Genomic DNA, 12,652 nt, shown 5'->3' with positions numbered 1-12,652 from the left:
AATTATAGCAGCAATATGGGAGAATATCTAAGCCACATGAACATTAATAATTAAAATGAAAACAAATATGAAACATTACACTACTTGGATGTTTGTGTTAAATAACAAGGACCAATTACTTATGCCAAACCATCAAAGAATATGGATTTGTTCAGTATATTGAACTATACAACAGTATTGTTCATCAAAGTTACCGTTTTAAAAGAAGTGTCGAATGCTGACTTCCACCAACACTGTTCTGGAGTGCTTCCTGGAGAACTCACTTGAATCTTTTAGTCCAAGCCCGACTGTGATTTTTTTTGCATCTTTGCTATAGGAACTAAGGATGCTCTTAAATACGGATTCCTTAAAACTAGGCTTATTTTATTTACACTATTCAAAGTTTACTTTTCCTTCCAACAACAAAATGTGCAGGAGGATTTACTACATGCTATACAATGTAAAAATAGACTTTAAAAAGCCAGAACAATGTGAGTAAAACTGTACAATGTTTGTTCCTTGCTCCAGTTCATTGCACTATTAAGTTAAAATGGATGAGTTGTCATGCCCAGAAGACTTACTGGAGGATCAAAAAATCCACGCACATACAGAGGTGGTAAATGCATACTGGTTTAGGTATAGTGCCAAATGCAAAAATACTGAGTTATATCCACTGAAAGCTTCTCATCACAGGAAGGAGCATGGTTAATTCTGACAGGCAGCCCTCTTCATGTAGGACACAGAACTGCAAAAGAACCACAAATACATCTTGATATACATCAGTGAGGTTAGCCTGTATAAAAACTTACTGTGTATAATAAAATACTTAAATGTTGAATTCTACCCTATCAGTAACAAGGTGAAATCTAGAAGTCAGTTGAAAATGGCAATTAAGATATCATTCTCTTCTCAAAAGTTAATTGACACAACCCACTATCTTTAACTAATATTACCCAGAAATGAGTTAACTAAAGGTCATGTCTTAAGCAGTGCTTTTTGAGGTATTCTACTAGAAAACAGAACATAAAATAAACGGTGACACATGCAGTTACATTTTAAAAATATGCAATGACAATTTGAGATTCTAAGTCTACTTTCTACTTCTGGTGCGTGTACTTGAATCATACAGTGAGAAGATAAGACATGTCCTTCACGTGTTTCTCATTCCTGTTTCACACATAAGACACAAACCTCAGAGCAATCCAGCTTTCAAACCAGTGCTAGCACAACACAAAAGCAAATAAAGAAGTCAAAACTTCAAAGGCAAGAGAATAAATATTCTTGTTTTCTGAAATACTTGTGTAATTTAAAAATAGAACCACGCGTAAATTCTTGCTTTATTAAACCAAAAAACTGGGGGTTTTTTTTAAGCCTTTACAAGGTTGAAAGATCAGATATAGAATAGCAAAGCAAGCTGAAAGATAGAAAATTATTCTGCTTTCATGACATCTACATTCAGAAAAAAGCATACAAGAAAAGAATACTAGATATATTTAATGCATTTTACTCAGTAGTAGCGTATGGAATATTATTGCTAGCGCTGTATTTTTATGTCACAATTACTGTTTAAGGACAACTGGAAAAGAACACAAAGCTTAGCAATAAATACATCTTAGAACAGTTTACTGTAAGGATACATCTCATTTCAAAGGCACTTATTTCAGCTATAAATACATACTTATATATTGTTACATATAATAGTTATATTTTAAGAATGTCACAATTATTTACACTTACATGAGTTTTTGAATTAAGGAAAAAAACCCCAACAGTTAACCTTGCAGGGGTACAGAGAATGATTTATTCAGTTTGTGCATCATACTGGTAGTATGTTATATTAACGAATTATCCTAGTACATGAAGTTAAATCTTCAAATTTTGTAAAATCTGGAAGTAAAAACTAATAATCTTGAAACAATGTGTCTAGATGTGATACCAGACATTTTATGATTCTGTGTATATCCACAGCCTAACATTTCATCTATGTCATGGATTTATTCCATAAGTAGCAAAATTAAGGCACCCTTCCTTCCAGCAGATTTCCTCAGATATTCTTCCTTACCCTCATAACATTAAAAACAAGTAATCCCATCATGCCTTCCTCAGCTTCTACTTTAAATTTGCTATGAACTTCATGGCAGTAAGTCCTCCCCATATCATTCCTCTATCCTCATGCCCCCAAACTGATAGGAGCTACTGTAAGAGTATTCACTTGTACGTAAATACAGAAAAGCTATCTGGCCAACTGGATGTTAGCTTTTAAAAGCCAATAGCCTTTTGCTCAATAAAAAAAGTGGTTTCAGTCCTTCTCCTACCTAAAAGCAGTTCCCTACAGTATTTGTGAAGTGCAGTTTTTCTCACAACCCTTCTGTCTTGTGGGGTTGAAATTGGCAATAATTATTTGTGAGGCTAAAGAGACAGACAACATGACTGCATAGAGGCGTCTTCTTCAGAAAGCAGCCTAAACTCGCATACTTCAAGGATTACAGATGCTACTAACTTGTTGCATTATTGTACTTGGGAAATAAATCATAATGCAGAAACACATTACATTACATGCAAGAAGAAAGACTGAAAGCTTCTGTAAAAAAATAAATTAAATTCAATTGATATAGTCAATACAAACATGTTTTCATCTAAGGATATGGTACCTATTCTTAGTGTGACACCTAAGAACAATGCAACTACAAAATATGACAAAGACATCCCCATCTGTGCTCCCTGCTTTACAGCTTAACTTGTGCACCAGAAACTTTGCTGCTTACTTCCTTGTAGAGGTTTTTCAATGGAAACAAACACAATGTTTACAAAGCACATTATATTTGTTAAACCATCAAAAAAGATCAGTAGAAAGATGAGCCCAAACAGCATTTAAATACAGTGAGCTTACTAAACTGCCCGCTTCAGTCCAGAAGTGTGATTTCTAAGATCAAGAATTTCAAAGTGTTGGCAGCAAGCGCATTCCCCACCCTCCTCCAAATCTCAGTTTCTACTTCATAGAATTATAGAATCATTTAGGTTGGAAAAGACCCTTAAGATAATGAAGTTCCACCATTAACCTGCCACTGCCAAGTCCACCACTAAACCATGTTCCTATGTGCCACATCTTTTAAATATCTCCAGGGATGGTGACTCAACCACTGCCCTAGGTAGCCTACTCCAAGGCTTGACAACCCTTTCATTGAAGACTTTTTTCCTAATATCCAGTCTACACCTACACAACTTGAGGACGTTTCCTCTTGTCCTATCACTTGTTACTTAGAAAAGAGACCAACATCCATGATCCCTAGTGGTAACTTGCAATAACAATATTCATACATTAAAAATACATACGGAAAAAAATGTAAGCATAATTGCAAGCGCTTATCAACTTTACATTACCATCTATTTTCATTCTAAATCTGTAAAATAGAATATGAATCATACGCTGGTGGGAGAAGAACTACGATATCCTTGCAAAGCAAATCACTAGGTCCCTCTCATTATTACTAAATTCAGGACGGAAATGTTCACTGAAAAGTAAAAAGAAACAAAACTCCACAAAAGGAAAAATATCCCCTTGAAAATAACTTCGATTGTATCAAGAGCAACATAAAAAGAAAAGGTAAGTTGTTACTCTATTGTACATGACTCTACATGGAATACAAATATCGTCTGGCTTGGGGATCCTTATCTCTGAGGAGGCACTGCCTATGGAATAGAACCAATGGAGAACTAACTGATCACTGAAAAAAGGGACTTACGCAGGAGGACAAAATGATGATATTTTTAACATTTTGGGGGACACAAGGGGGCAGTAGAAATTGGGAAAAGAGGATGCTTTAAAGAAGCAAACACCAGAAATAATTTCAAAAGTAATAATGCTATTCAGAAATGCGCATGGAGTTTTCTTTTTTCCCCTAACATAAAATGAACCAAGTTACATTGGCCTTTTTCACTTTATTATACCGCATTTGTACATCCCATGTTGTGAGGATTTCTACTTCCAGCATTTCAGAAGCATCAGCTGGTTATGAAAATAAGTGCAAGAATGATCCATGGTAACACAGAAGGTCAACAGCAAATCTGGTTGCAGAACTCTCCTTCAAGTTCTAGTCCCATGCCCCTGCTCTGGGCCAAACTGCCTTGCCAAAACAAACTTACTCAATCATTATTAAATGAAGGTATTGGGTATTAGACAGCACACAGGGAGGGAGTCTGTGTGTGTCCTCCTACATGATCCAAATTTAGTCTTTCAGAAATTTCAGAATTATTTTGGCATTTAGTTCAAGATATTCAAGATGGTGACACTTCTACAAAACACCACGAAATTTGGAGGAAATACAAACTTATTTCACTGTCTTTTTGTTTTATCAGAACATCAGTGAATTTGGCAAGATTTCTTGTTAAGTCAACACTTACTACTCACTCTTTTGGTTCCATTAACCATTCTAGGTTCACGGCATTCTTCTCTTTTATTTGTTCCATTATATTATGCCAACAATACTATGGCAACCGTTAGAATCACTTTTTTTCTGATTGTTTAGAATCAAGAGCTGAAGAAAAACTAAGCAGAATTTCAGCAGTAACTAACAATATCTGGGCAAGTTTATTACTAATTCTGTGGACAGCTGTAACATCCACATAAGATTAGCAGGTTGATTTTTTTAATACATTAGACTAAAAAGACAATGCTGCTTTAAAACAATCATTAAGGACCTACTTGTAAGATTTTTTTTTTTTTTCTTTGCTGTGTAAAATGGAATACAGAGCTAGAAAGAAGCTTTTACTTGTGCTGACAAATGCCACACTAACCGGATCTCCCATAGAGCTATACATATCCTATTGTCACATACAATTTACTGCCTGCTTTTTTGTTGTAAGTTTGGAAAAAATGATCCTCAAAGGAACAAGAAGTTAACAGATTTTAACAGAGCTAAGTATCTTTGGTGACATAGTTCATACATTCCAAAGTATCATTTCTTGATTAAATTTTAATAAAAAGAAATGGAATCCATTCAGTGTAAGACAATAGCTGGATCATAGAGTAAACAAATGTAAAATGAATACAATTATCACTATACCATACAGATGATTATTACTGGGTCCAGACCTTGTTACTTTCCCATTTCTTTTGGTGAAAAAATTCTAACCCCTAAATCCTCATAATCATTTTCACCTTGCCAAGACATTTTTAATCTTTCCATTGAAGAGAGCAGAGTCTAACAAGCAGGTCACTCCTTTTATTTTGAAATTCAGAGAGCAGGTTGGACTTTCAGGTACAAAAGATGAGCTGAAAGTTGCTTCAAGTGATTGTTTAAAATCATCATCTAATCTCCGTTTAACAAGCTTTAAAAATAGTTTTCAGACAATAGACAGGTAGCTGGGAATGTTTTGCACCATGCATGAAGCTTCACTGCAGCTTCAAGCCAGAAGTTTTAGTAGCAGAAAGAGAAACAGATTACAACTTCAGAAACAACTGGAAGACTTTGCCCGTTCCACAGAATAAATCTCCATGACAAAGTAACACTGTCAGCCGAGCTATAAATATTTAACATAGTCTAAACACTGTAATACAAAGCATAGTTAAGGCTACATTGAAAGGAAGAGTAAAATTCTGTGCTCACTAGCTTGTGCAACCTCTTGCCATCATGCAAACAGACCCACAGAAGAGTGAGAAAGGCTTACTTCTGTCCAGTAACGAAATCATGGTAGCTGAGGCAAAACTACCCTTTTCTTTCAGTACGAGTGATGTGAGCGAGTTATTACTTTTCATATTCCAATAATTTGTGTTTTACGATTTAGAGGCAACTGTGCTTGTATATGAAGACCTGTTTGATCCAACACATTTAATGTGAGCATGATGTTTTTGTTAATTTTCGCATCTAGCTATTAGAACATCCCTGGTGATTTTACAGTCACGAGCATGCAGATGCAGAGGTAGGAGGGAACCTCAGTATCAAGCTTCCTAGATCATCCTGTCATATGCTCAGCTAATCTACTTTTATAAGCCCTCTACGCAGAAGACTGCTCTGTTTCCCTAGGCAGCCAGTTTCTTCTCAGTATCCTAGTAATCTGAAAGCTTTTCTGGATAGCTACGTATAAAAATAAACAGCAGACACTGTAAAGAGCACTATTCATTCTAACCAGTTTGTACCAGATGTATTATGATGAGAAGCAAACAGCTCTAATTACTGACAACAGTTCATCCTCTTCAGTCAAAGATTCCGTTTCACAAAACTAAAGTTTAGAGCCATCACCATTACAAAAATCCCTTGATCTTGAGCCTAAATGGCTCTCGGCTCATAAGCAAACACATCTGTCTAATATAAGCAGGATTTTCAGAAAGGGTAAGTAAACAATGGAGCAATCAAAGGAATCAATTGAAAGGATCTCTGCATTCTTATTGTATGTGGTAGTTCTGCAACCCTACATGAAACTTAGAAATGAGCCTCTTCCAACAGAAAATCTGTCAGAGCTTCTAGAATACTGCATGGCTCTCCTTTCAGATTTTCTGAAGCAACAGTAACACTAAATTTCATCCATAACTTTAACCTGAAAGTACTTTTAAATTTCTGTGAGATTAGAGTGATTAGAAGTCTGTGTAAGAAATACAAAAACCTTTAAAAATCATATGGAGGAATTAAGTCAAATGATTGTATTTGAAAAAATAGTGAGACTTAGCAAGCATGATACTAAAAGAAGAGAAAAACTTTGCAGCACACGAACATGAAGCAGAACATAACATGCATTTGGGTGGCAAATAAAAAGGCATCCATCATCCTTTTGTACATCCGTTTGTTCAGATCTTGGGAGTCTGATGCATATGCTAAACTTTAAACACTAAGGAGGACGGTACCATTTATATGTCAAGATTACGTAAGAACATAAATATTAATAAGACCTAGGCAAAAATGAAGTCAGAAGAAAAACAATTAGAAGTAATTTAACAACCTGGAAACTACCTGGAACAACTCCTTCAAGCTAAAGCAAGCAGTGATTTTCAATGTCTGACATTCTATTAATATAATCAGTGTATAAATATGGAAAATAAATGCTTAGCACACAAACCTTTTAAATAAAACGTGAGGAAGGTATAACAAATAAATGTAAAAGAAATAATTTTTACTATTGGTCAGAAGGTAACACTTAAAATGAAGCTATAAACACTTTATCTAGTAAACCCATTATTACCATAGGCAGTTTGAATTCTGATTCTGAAAAACCTGTAGAACACAAGTTTTTAACTACGCCCATTTAACTCTGTAAGCCAGGCTGCTCTGTTCCTGCTCATGTCCTTGAGCTATTTGAAAACACATCACATACTTTGCTATATTATACTATCACAAATAAAATAAACACATTTTATTTATGAACTATATGCTCAGAAACCTTGGACAAAATAGAAGAGAATATAAATGAGAAATGTATTTGATAGAAGGGCAACATAATTCATGAATGCTGTAGGAGTACTGCTTTCAAACACACCTTGGATGTCCATGAAGTTAATTTATAATAAAAAAAAATCCCTGCTAAGAAACATACTCACCCTTTAAAATATAGTCTGTTAACAAGCTTGGCACTTTCTCGCTGTCCTCTTTCATGGCATGCAGGACTAAATCATGGAAAAAAAAATAATTCAGATATTTAGTCGTAAAAACAACACTCTCAAAAGAAATACCATGAAGCTGCTTCAACTACTGATAGGGATATTACCACCAGATTATTAAGAAAACTCTTAATTGGAATATGAGAAGATGCAATGAGAGACATCATACCTCTACCTTTCACTTCTGTAATTCTCACTGAACTCCACAGTAGATAGATGCATTAGAGACCCAATTTACGTGGTTAATTATTACTGTAAAATGTCATCAGTCATAACAACAAAAAATGCATCTCTTCCCCATAAAAAAATCTCTCCAAAAGAAATTCACCACATCCAAAACTAAAATATGCTAACAACTGCTGGGGGGGCGGGAATCTTAGGTAGAAAAACTGTGCTATATTACTTAATTCATTTCCTTGATTGTCATCTCAAATCATGGAATAATGACACTTATCTGGAGAAACACTGCTGCGAAAGATCTGATGAAGACGTTGGTGGTTTTTTTTCCCCCTGAAATAGTGACTGTTAGCAACTGTAGCTTAGAAAAATCTTAAATGTATGATTGATTCAACATTTGGCATTAACTTTGAATAATGCCAAAATGCCATTTTTGTGACTTATATCAAGTCAAAATTGTCCATCTTTGCATATTTCTGAAGAAGGAAAACCATTTGGACCAGCTCAACTTGACACACACAAGTTTTTCTGTTACTCCATAAACAAAAACAATGACAATCCTTTATGAAGTGCTCTGGACATGACTGAAAAGAATCAAAATTGCAGAATTATACTGAAAAGCAGTCACAGAAAAACTATGAATTACCAGCTAAGGGTGCCTACTGCAGAAAAATAAAGTGTATTTAATTCCTCTGTAAACATTTCATTTACTCCAGAATTTGTACAATATTTATTTTCTCTTTCCAGGAAACAACCAACAAGCCCTTCACCATCCCTCGTCCACCTGTGGAATCACAGACCTGTGCTGCTGCAAAGTACCTTAAGACGTAGCTAGATCCAAAGCTTTGCACTGAGATCTGATCAAATACATTGACGCACTCTCCCACCTATTTTTAAACTGTTCCTATAAACCTCAAATGAAGGAGATGCCAGTGACTCCCAGGGATGCTCTGCTGTATTCAACCACCTTAATAATTAATTTTTTACAAATACAACCTTATTTTTCATGCAAATTAGAATTAAAAAACAGACCCAAACAAAAACAAAAGAGAGGACTTAGAGTTTATAAAATAATTTTGAGGACATGGCCTAAAAAGATGTAAAAAAAGGGGAATTTAAAGCACTGTCAAAACTCTCTTTGGTTTATACTTCCTAATAATTAAAATTTATTAACCAAAAAAACCCAGAGAAAAGCAGGCTGTTTTAAAGGCAGTCAAGTGCAAACATTAATACATCTACTCATAAGTGTCCTGACAGCCATCCCAACTTTTGAAAGTCATTACAATAACATCAATAAAGCTCAACAAGTTTAAACAAACAGGGGTATATGAGGTAGTATAACACAGTGTTGTCAAATTCCATGACATGCAGTATTTTCCATAAGGCCCACCTGTTGAAATAATGTGAGAACATTTACTTTCTGATACGTGCAAGTTTCTAGCCTCCAGGGTTTCAGAGAACAGCTGAAAACCAAACATACCATGAAGGCTCAGAAAACAAGTAAAAACTGGCCAAAACGCATGGTTAAAAATCATGCAACTTACATACATGCCATAGGTTAAAGGGGAAGGGATAACTGCATGGATTCATTGGTTTTGAGCAGTCACAGTTGGAAATACAAACAGGAAAGGATTGGGTGGAACTTCATATGCTCACTTTTAGTTAATGTTTGAAGATCTTCAACAGATGGGGGTCCATTTTTCTTCTCATAAGGAATGACGGTTGTTAAGTACTGTCAAATGAAAAACAGAGTTATTTGATAGTCCCTTCATGCAATTTATGCTGCTTGCATTTTATTTTGCAAAAGTTGTAGCAATTGAAATTGCTAGCCACAAACATGAGCTTTTCAAAAGACTGTATTTCGTAAGAGATTAAGATTCTACCTTTCCTATCCCACAGCTTTTATCAGAGAAGCCAACTTGGATTTTTTTTTTTTCAAATTATGCAACTACTTTAGAAGTCATGAAGCTAAATGCTAAAAAAAAAGTACTGAAAAAAATTTGAGCTGCTTACAGTAAAAAGTTTATCCATTAGGTTTCTTCCTCAGAGCTTATGCATACCAATAGTAAAATCTTTCCTCTCCTCCCTCCAGAAGTCAACCAGAAACCCTTCATGTATTTAAAGTACTTCTTACAATCAAATAAAAGCTGGAAGAACAACTTTCCCACCACCTCCCCTCAAACAACACTATAAATGCAGAATTGAAACAATTTTTAAACTTGGTCTTAAAAAAAAAGTATAAATATCATGCGAGTGTCACCAGCTGTATCCAAAATGAGTAAGCAATTCTATCTTTCCAGGAAGTACCTTAAAAAAAATAATAAATCATTCCAAGTAAATACTGATGTTGCCTCCAAATAATTTGGGAAACTGGTAACAGTAAGCTTTTTAAAGGATTCCAGAGTACAAATGATAGAGGCTGTGGGAGTGCCTTAAGCAAGGCGTTCGGGTTTGTAGACACGTGCTACCAAGTATTAGGGAACACAAAAAAAATAAATTAAAAAGAATAATCTTTAAACTCTGCTGCATTTGAACAACCTCAAAACAGCCATAGGATTTTCTCAGTGACTGGTTAACTGTTACTAAGAATGTGAAACTTTCCAAGGATTTTGATAGATCAAAGAGCATTGCCTGGTCCAACCTCTGAAAGTGATCTATGGTCCTCTGTGCAAAGAAAATCAAAATGCCCCACAGTTAGGTGAAAATGAAAGCAGAAAACTTTTGCCTTCTGACGTTATACACTTCCAACCAAAAGGAACAAAGTAAGCCAAGTAAACATACAACCCCACCATTTGGATTTTAATTTAAGTTCCCAGTTTTGATAGTTGACTGTGCTAACAGACTGTTTCAAACCAACTCCATTTTTGTTCTATTTACTCTTTACTGAAATCTTCCATTCTTGTCAGCTTTAAAAAAAACCACAACAACAACAAAACAGGCAGAAAGTTTCTTAAATCTTTCAGGATTTCCATACTTGCAGTACAACCAAGACTTATTTTCAAATTCTTGAAGCAACCTTGTTGCTCTTTTATTAAATGCATTTAGGGGACATCTTACTTTGCAGCCTGTATGAATGTATATTCTTCTTAAAGAGGTTAGCATTTCAAAAGTACTGAAATTGCTGGAATTATCCCAAATGAAAAAGCTTCCTGAAATCTCCCTCAATTAAATTTTGAAGAACTTCACAGGAACTTCATTCTGGGTTAACAGCTACAAGGCAGTAGGCAAAGCGACCCTCTCTCTCTCATTCAACTTGAGAGAGATGTGGTTCTCCATGTAACAATCAGAAAACATGTTATATACAAGGTCTCCTTCTCTCCTAGCAGCAGCACTTCAGCAAGAGTCAAGTGCAACTCAGACTCTGGTGAAGAGGTTCACTTTGCAGAAGGAGATTTAGTGTTGCCAGACACAGCTATAATTGTTGCCATCTTTAGAGTGGGATCACGCACCTCATGCCCAACCATATCCTCTGCCTAAATGCCAGATGGCCTCAGTTCTGTGTCGCTTAAGGGAACCTATTGTATAGGATGTACTGACATCTCACCAAGACCTTATGCAAACTCAGGGTGCTTTTCTCCCTCCATTTTCCTTTTGCATTTTCTCAAATCCACTTAGCACAGCAGACCAAAGTATGCAACGCTTCTTAGGAAACAGTCAATTTTCAATTTCTTTTCCAGCAGATGTAACCAACAGGTATCATTAGAGAGTTGCACTCTTACTAAAATTACTGGAATCAATAGCTAGATACAAGGCTGTTAAATCTGCAAATGTCAGAGACAAAAGTAGATCTACTAGCTCAGAAATCAGATCTCAGGCTGTCATTTCCAGCCTTCAGAACTAAACAGCATTCTACCCTTTACCTAGACAATAGATTAGTAGGACACATTTCCCTGGACCAAATATCAATGTTCCCTGTTTTCCTTCTCCTGTAAACCCCACCTTCCAATTAAAAAAAAAAAAACGTAATTTCTTTGTTAGTTTCCAGAAATCATCTTGTTTTTCTCAACAATACTTCCCTGCTGTAGCAGTAAGTCTCTATAATAGCACCATAAAAACTCATTCCCTGAATTGCTGTGTGAAAGATAACATTATGAAAAGGAAGAAAAAATGACTAAAGTGTAGCTTACTGACACACCTAGATGTGAAGTCTACTGTGACCTCTATAGTTTTGAAGCAGATTTGACAATATGGTAAGCAGCAATTCCCACTGCAATCTGTAATCGCTCATAAAAAGTGTGTGACATGCCTGAAAATCAAAATGAAGACAACTATCTTGAATTGTCTTCTGGGAAGACCACCACAGAAAAAGCTATAAACATTTCAATGGCTTTTATGCAGTTGGTGTTGTTTTTTCCAACTGCATTATCAGATAGGAACAGGTAGTTCCCACTGGAAGTTTCTCTCTAAATGTTGAAAAATTCCAAGTCATTTTCACACACACACAAAAAAAGGAATAAATTTTAAAAAGGAAAGCACCCACTATCATAGTAATACTACCCAGAAAATAGTAAAGGTGATAAATATCATTAAAATTAAAGACTGAAAAGAGTTCAGAAATAACTGTACAAACTTGTCATAATCTTTATGTTGTGACTTTATGCGTATGAACTTCTAGATTTAAGGTACACAAAAAATTGTCCTTGCATTTTTTTTGAGCACAACTCCAGACTGTTAACTAACTCTTCCCTATGAGCAGGAAACACCTGCATGTCAGTTTATCATAACAATATACCCTGAAAAAACACTCGAATATTCTGAGAGCAGCACTAAGCAACTAAGCATCTGATATTTTTTTCTCCTTTGCAACTTGCTGCAATAACATGATGATACCAACATTTTAAAAGCAGGGGCTATGCATTCATCCTCCCCCTCTACTCTGCCCTGGTGAGGCCGTATCTGGAGTACTGT

The 12,652-nt window shown here is 35.5% G+C and overlaps 1 protein-coding gene across 1 annotated transcript in view; it reads right to left on the bottom strand.

The window, feature by feature from the left end:
* Positions 1–339: 339 nt before the first annotated feature.
* FEZ2 (fasciculation and elongation protein zeta 2 (zygin II)) overlaps positions 340–12,652 on the bottom strand; it is a 31,728-nt gene continuing 19,415 nt past the window's right edge. The window contains exons 7-9 of the mRNA XM_009880438.1: positions 9,401–9,476; positions 7,508–7,573; positions 340–724 (exon numbers count right to left, since the gene is read on the bottom strand). Coding sequence (XP_009878740.1) covers positions 708–724; positions 7,508–7,573; positions 9,401–9,476 — 159 coding nt within the window. The 3' untranslated portion in view covers positions 340–707. The remainder of the gene's footprint in view (positions 725–7,507; positions 7,574–9,400; positions 9,477–12,652) is intronic.

Source organism: Charadrius vociferus, unplaced genomic scaffold (genome assembly GCF_000708025.1).
Source record: "Charadrius vociferus isolate BGI_N301 unplaced genomic scaffold, ASM70802v2 scaffold62, whole genome shotgun sequence".
Taxonomy (NCBI): Eukaryota; Metazoa; Chordata; class Aves; order Charadriiformes; family Charadriidae; genus Charadrius; species Charadrius vociferus.
This window is presented reverse-complemented; position numbering and strand designations above follow the sequence as displayed.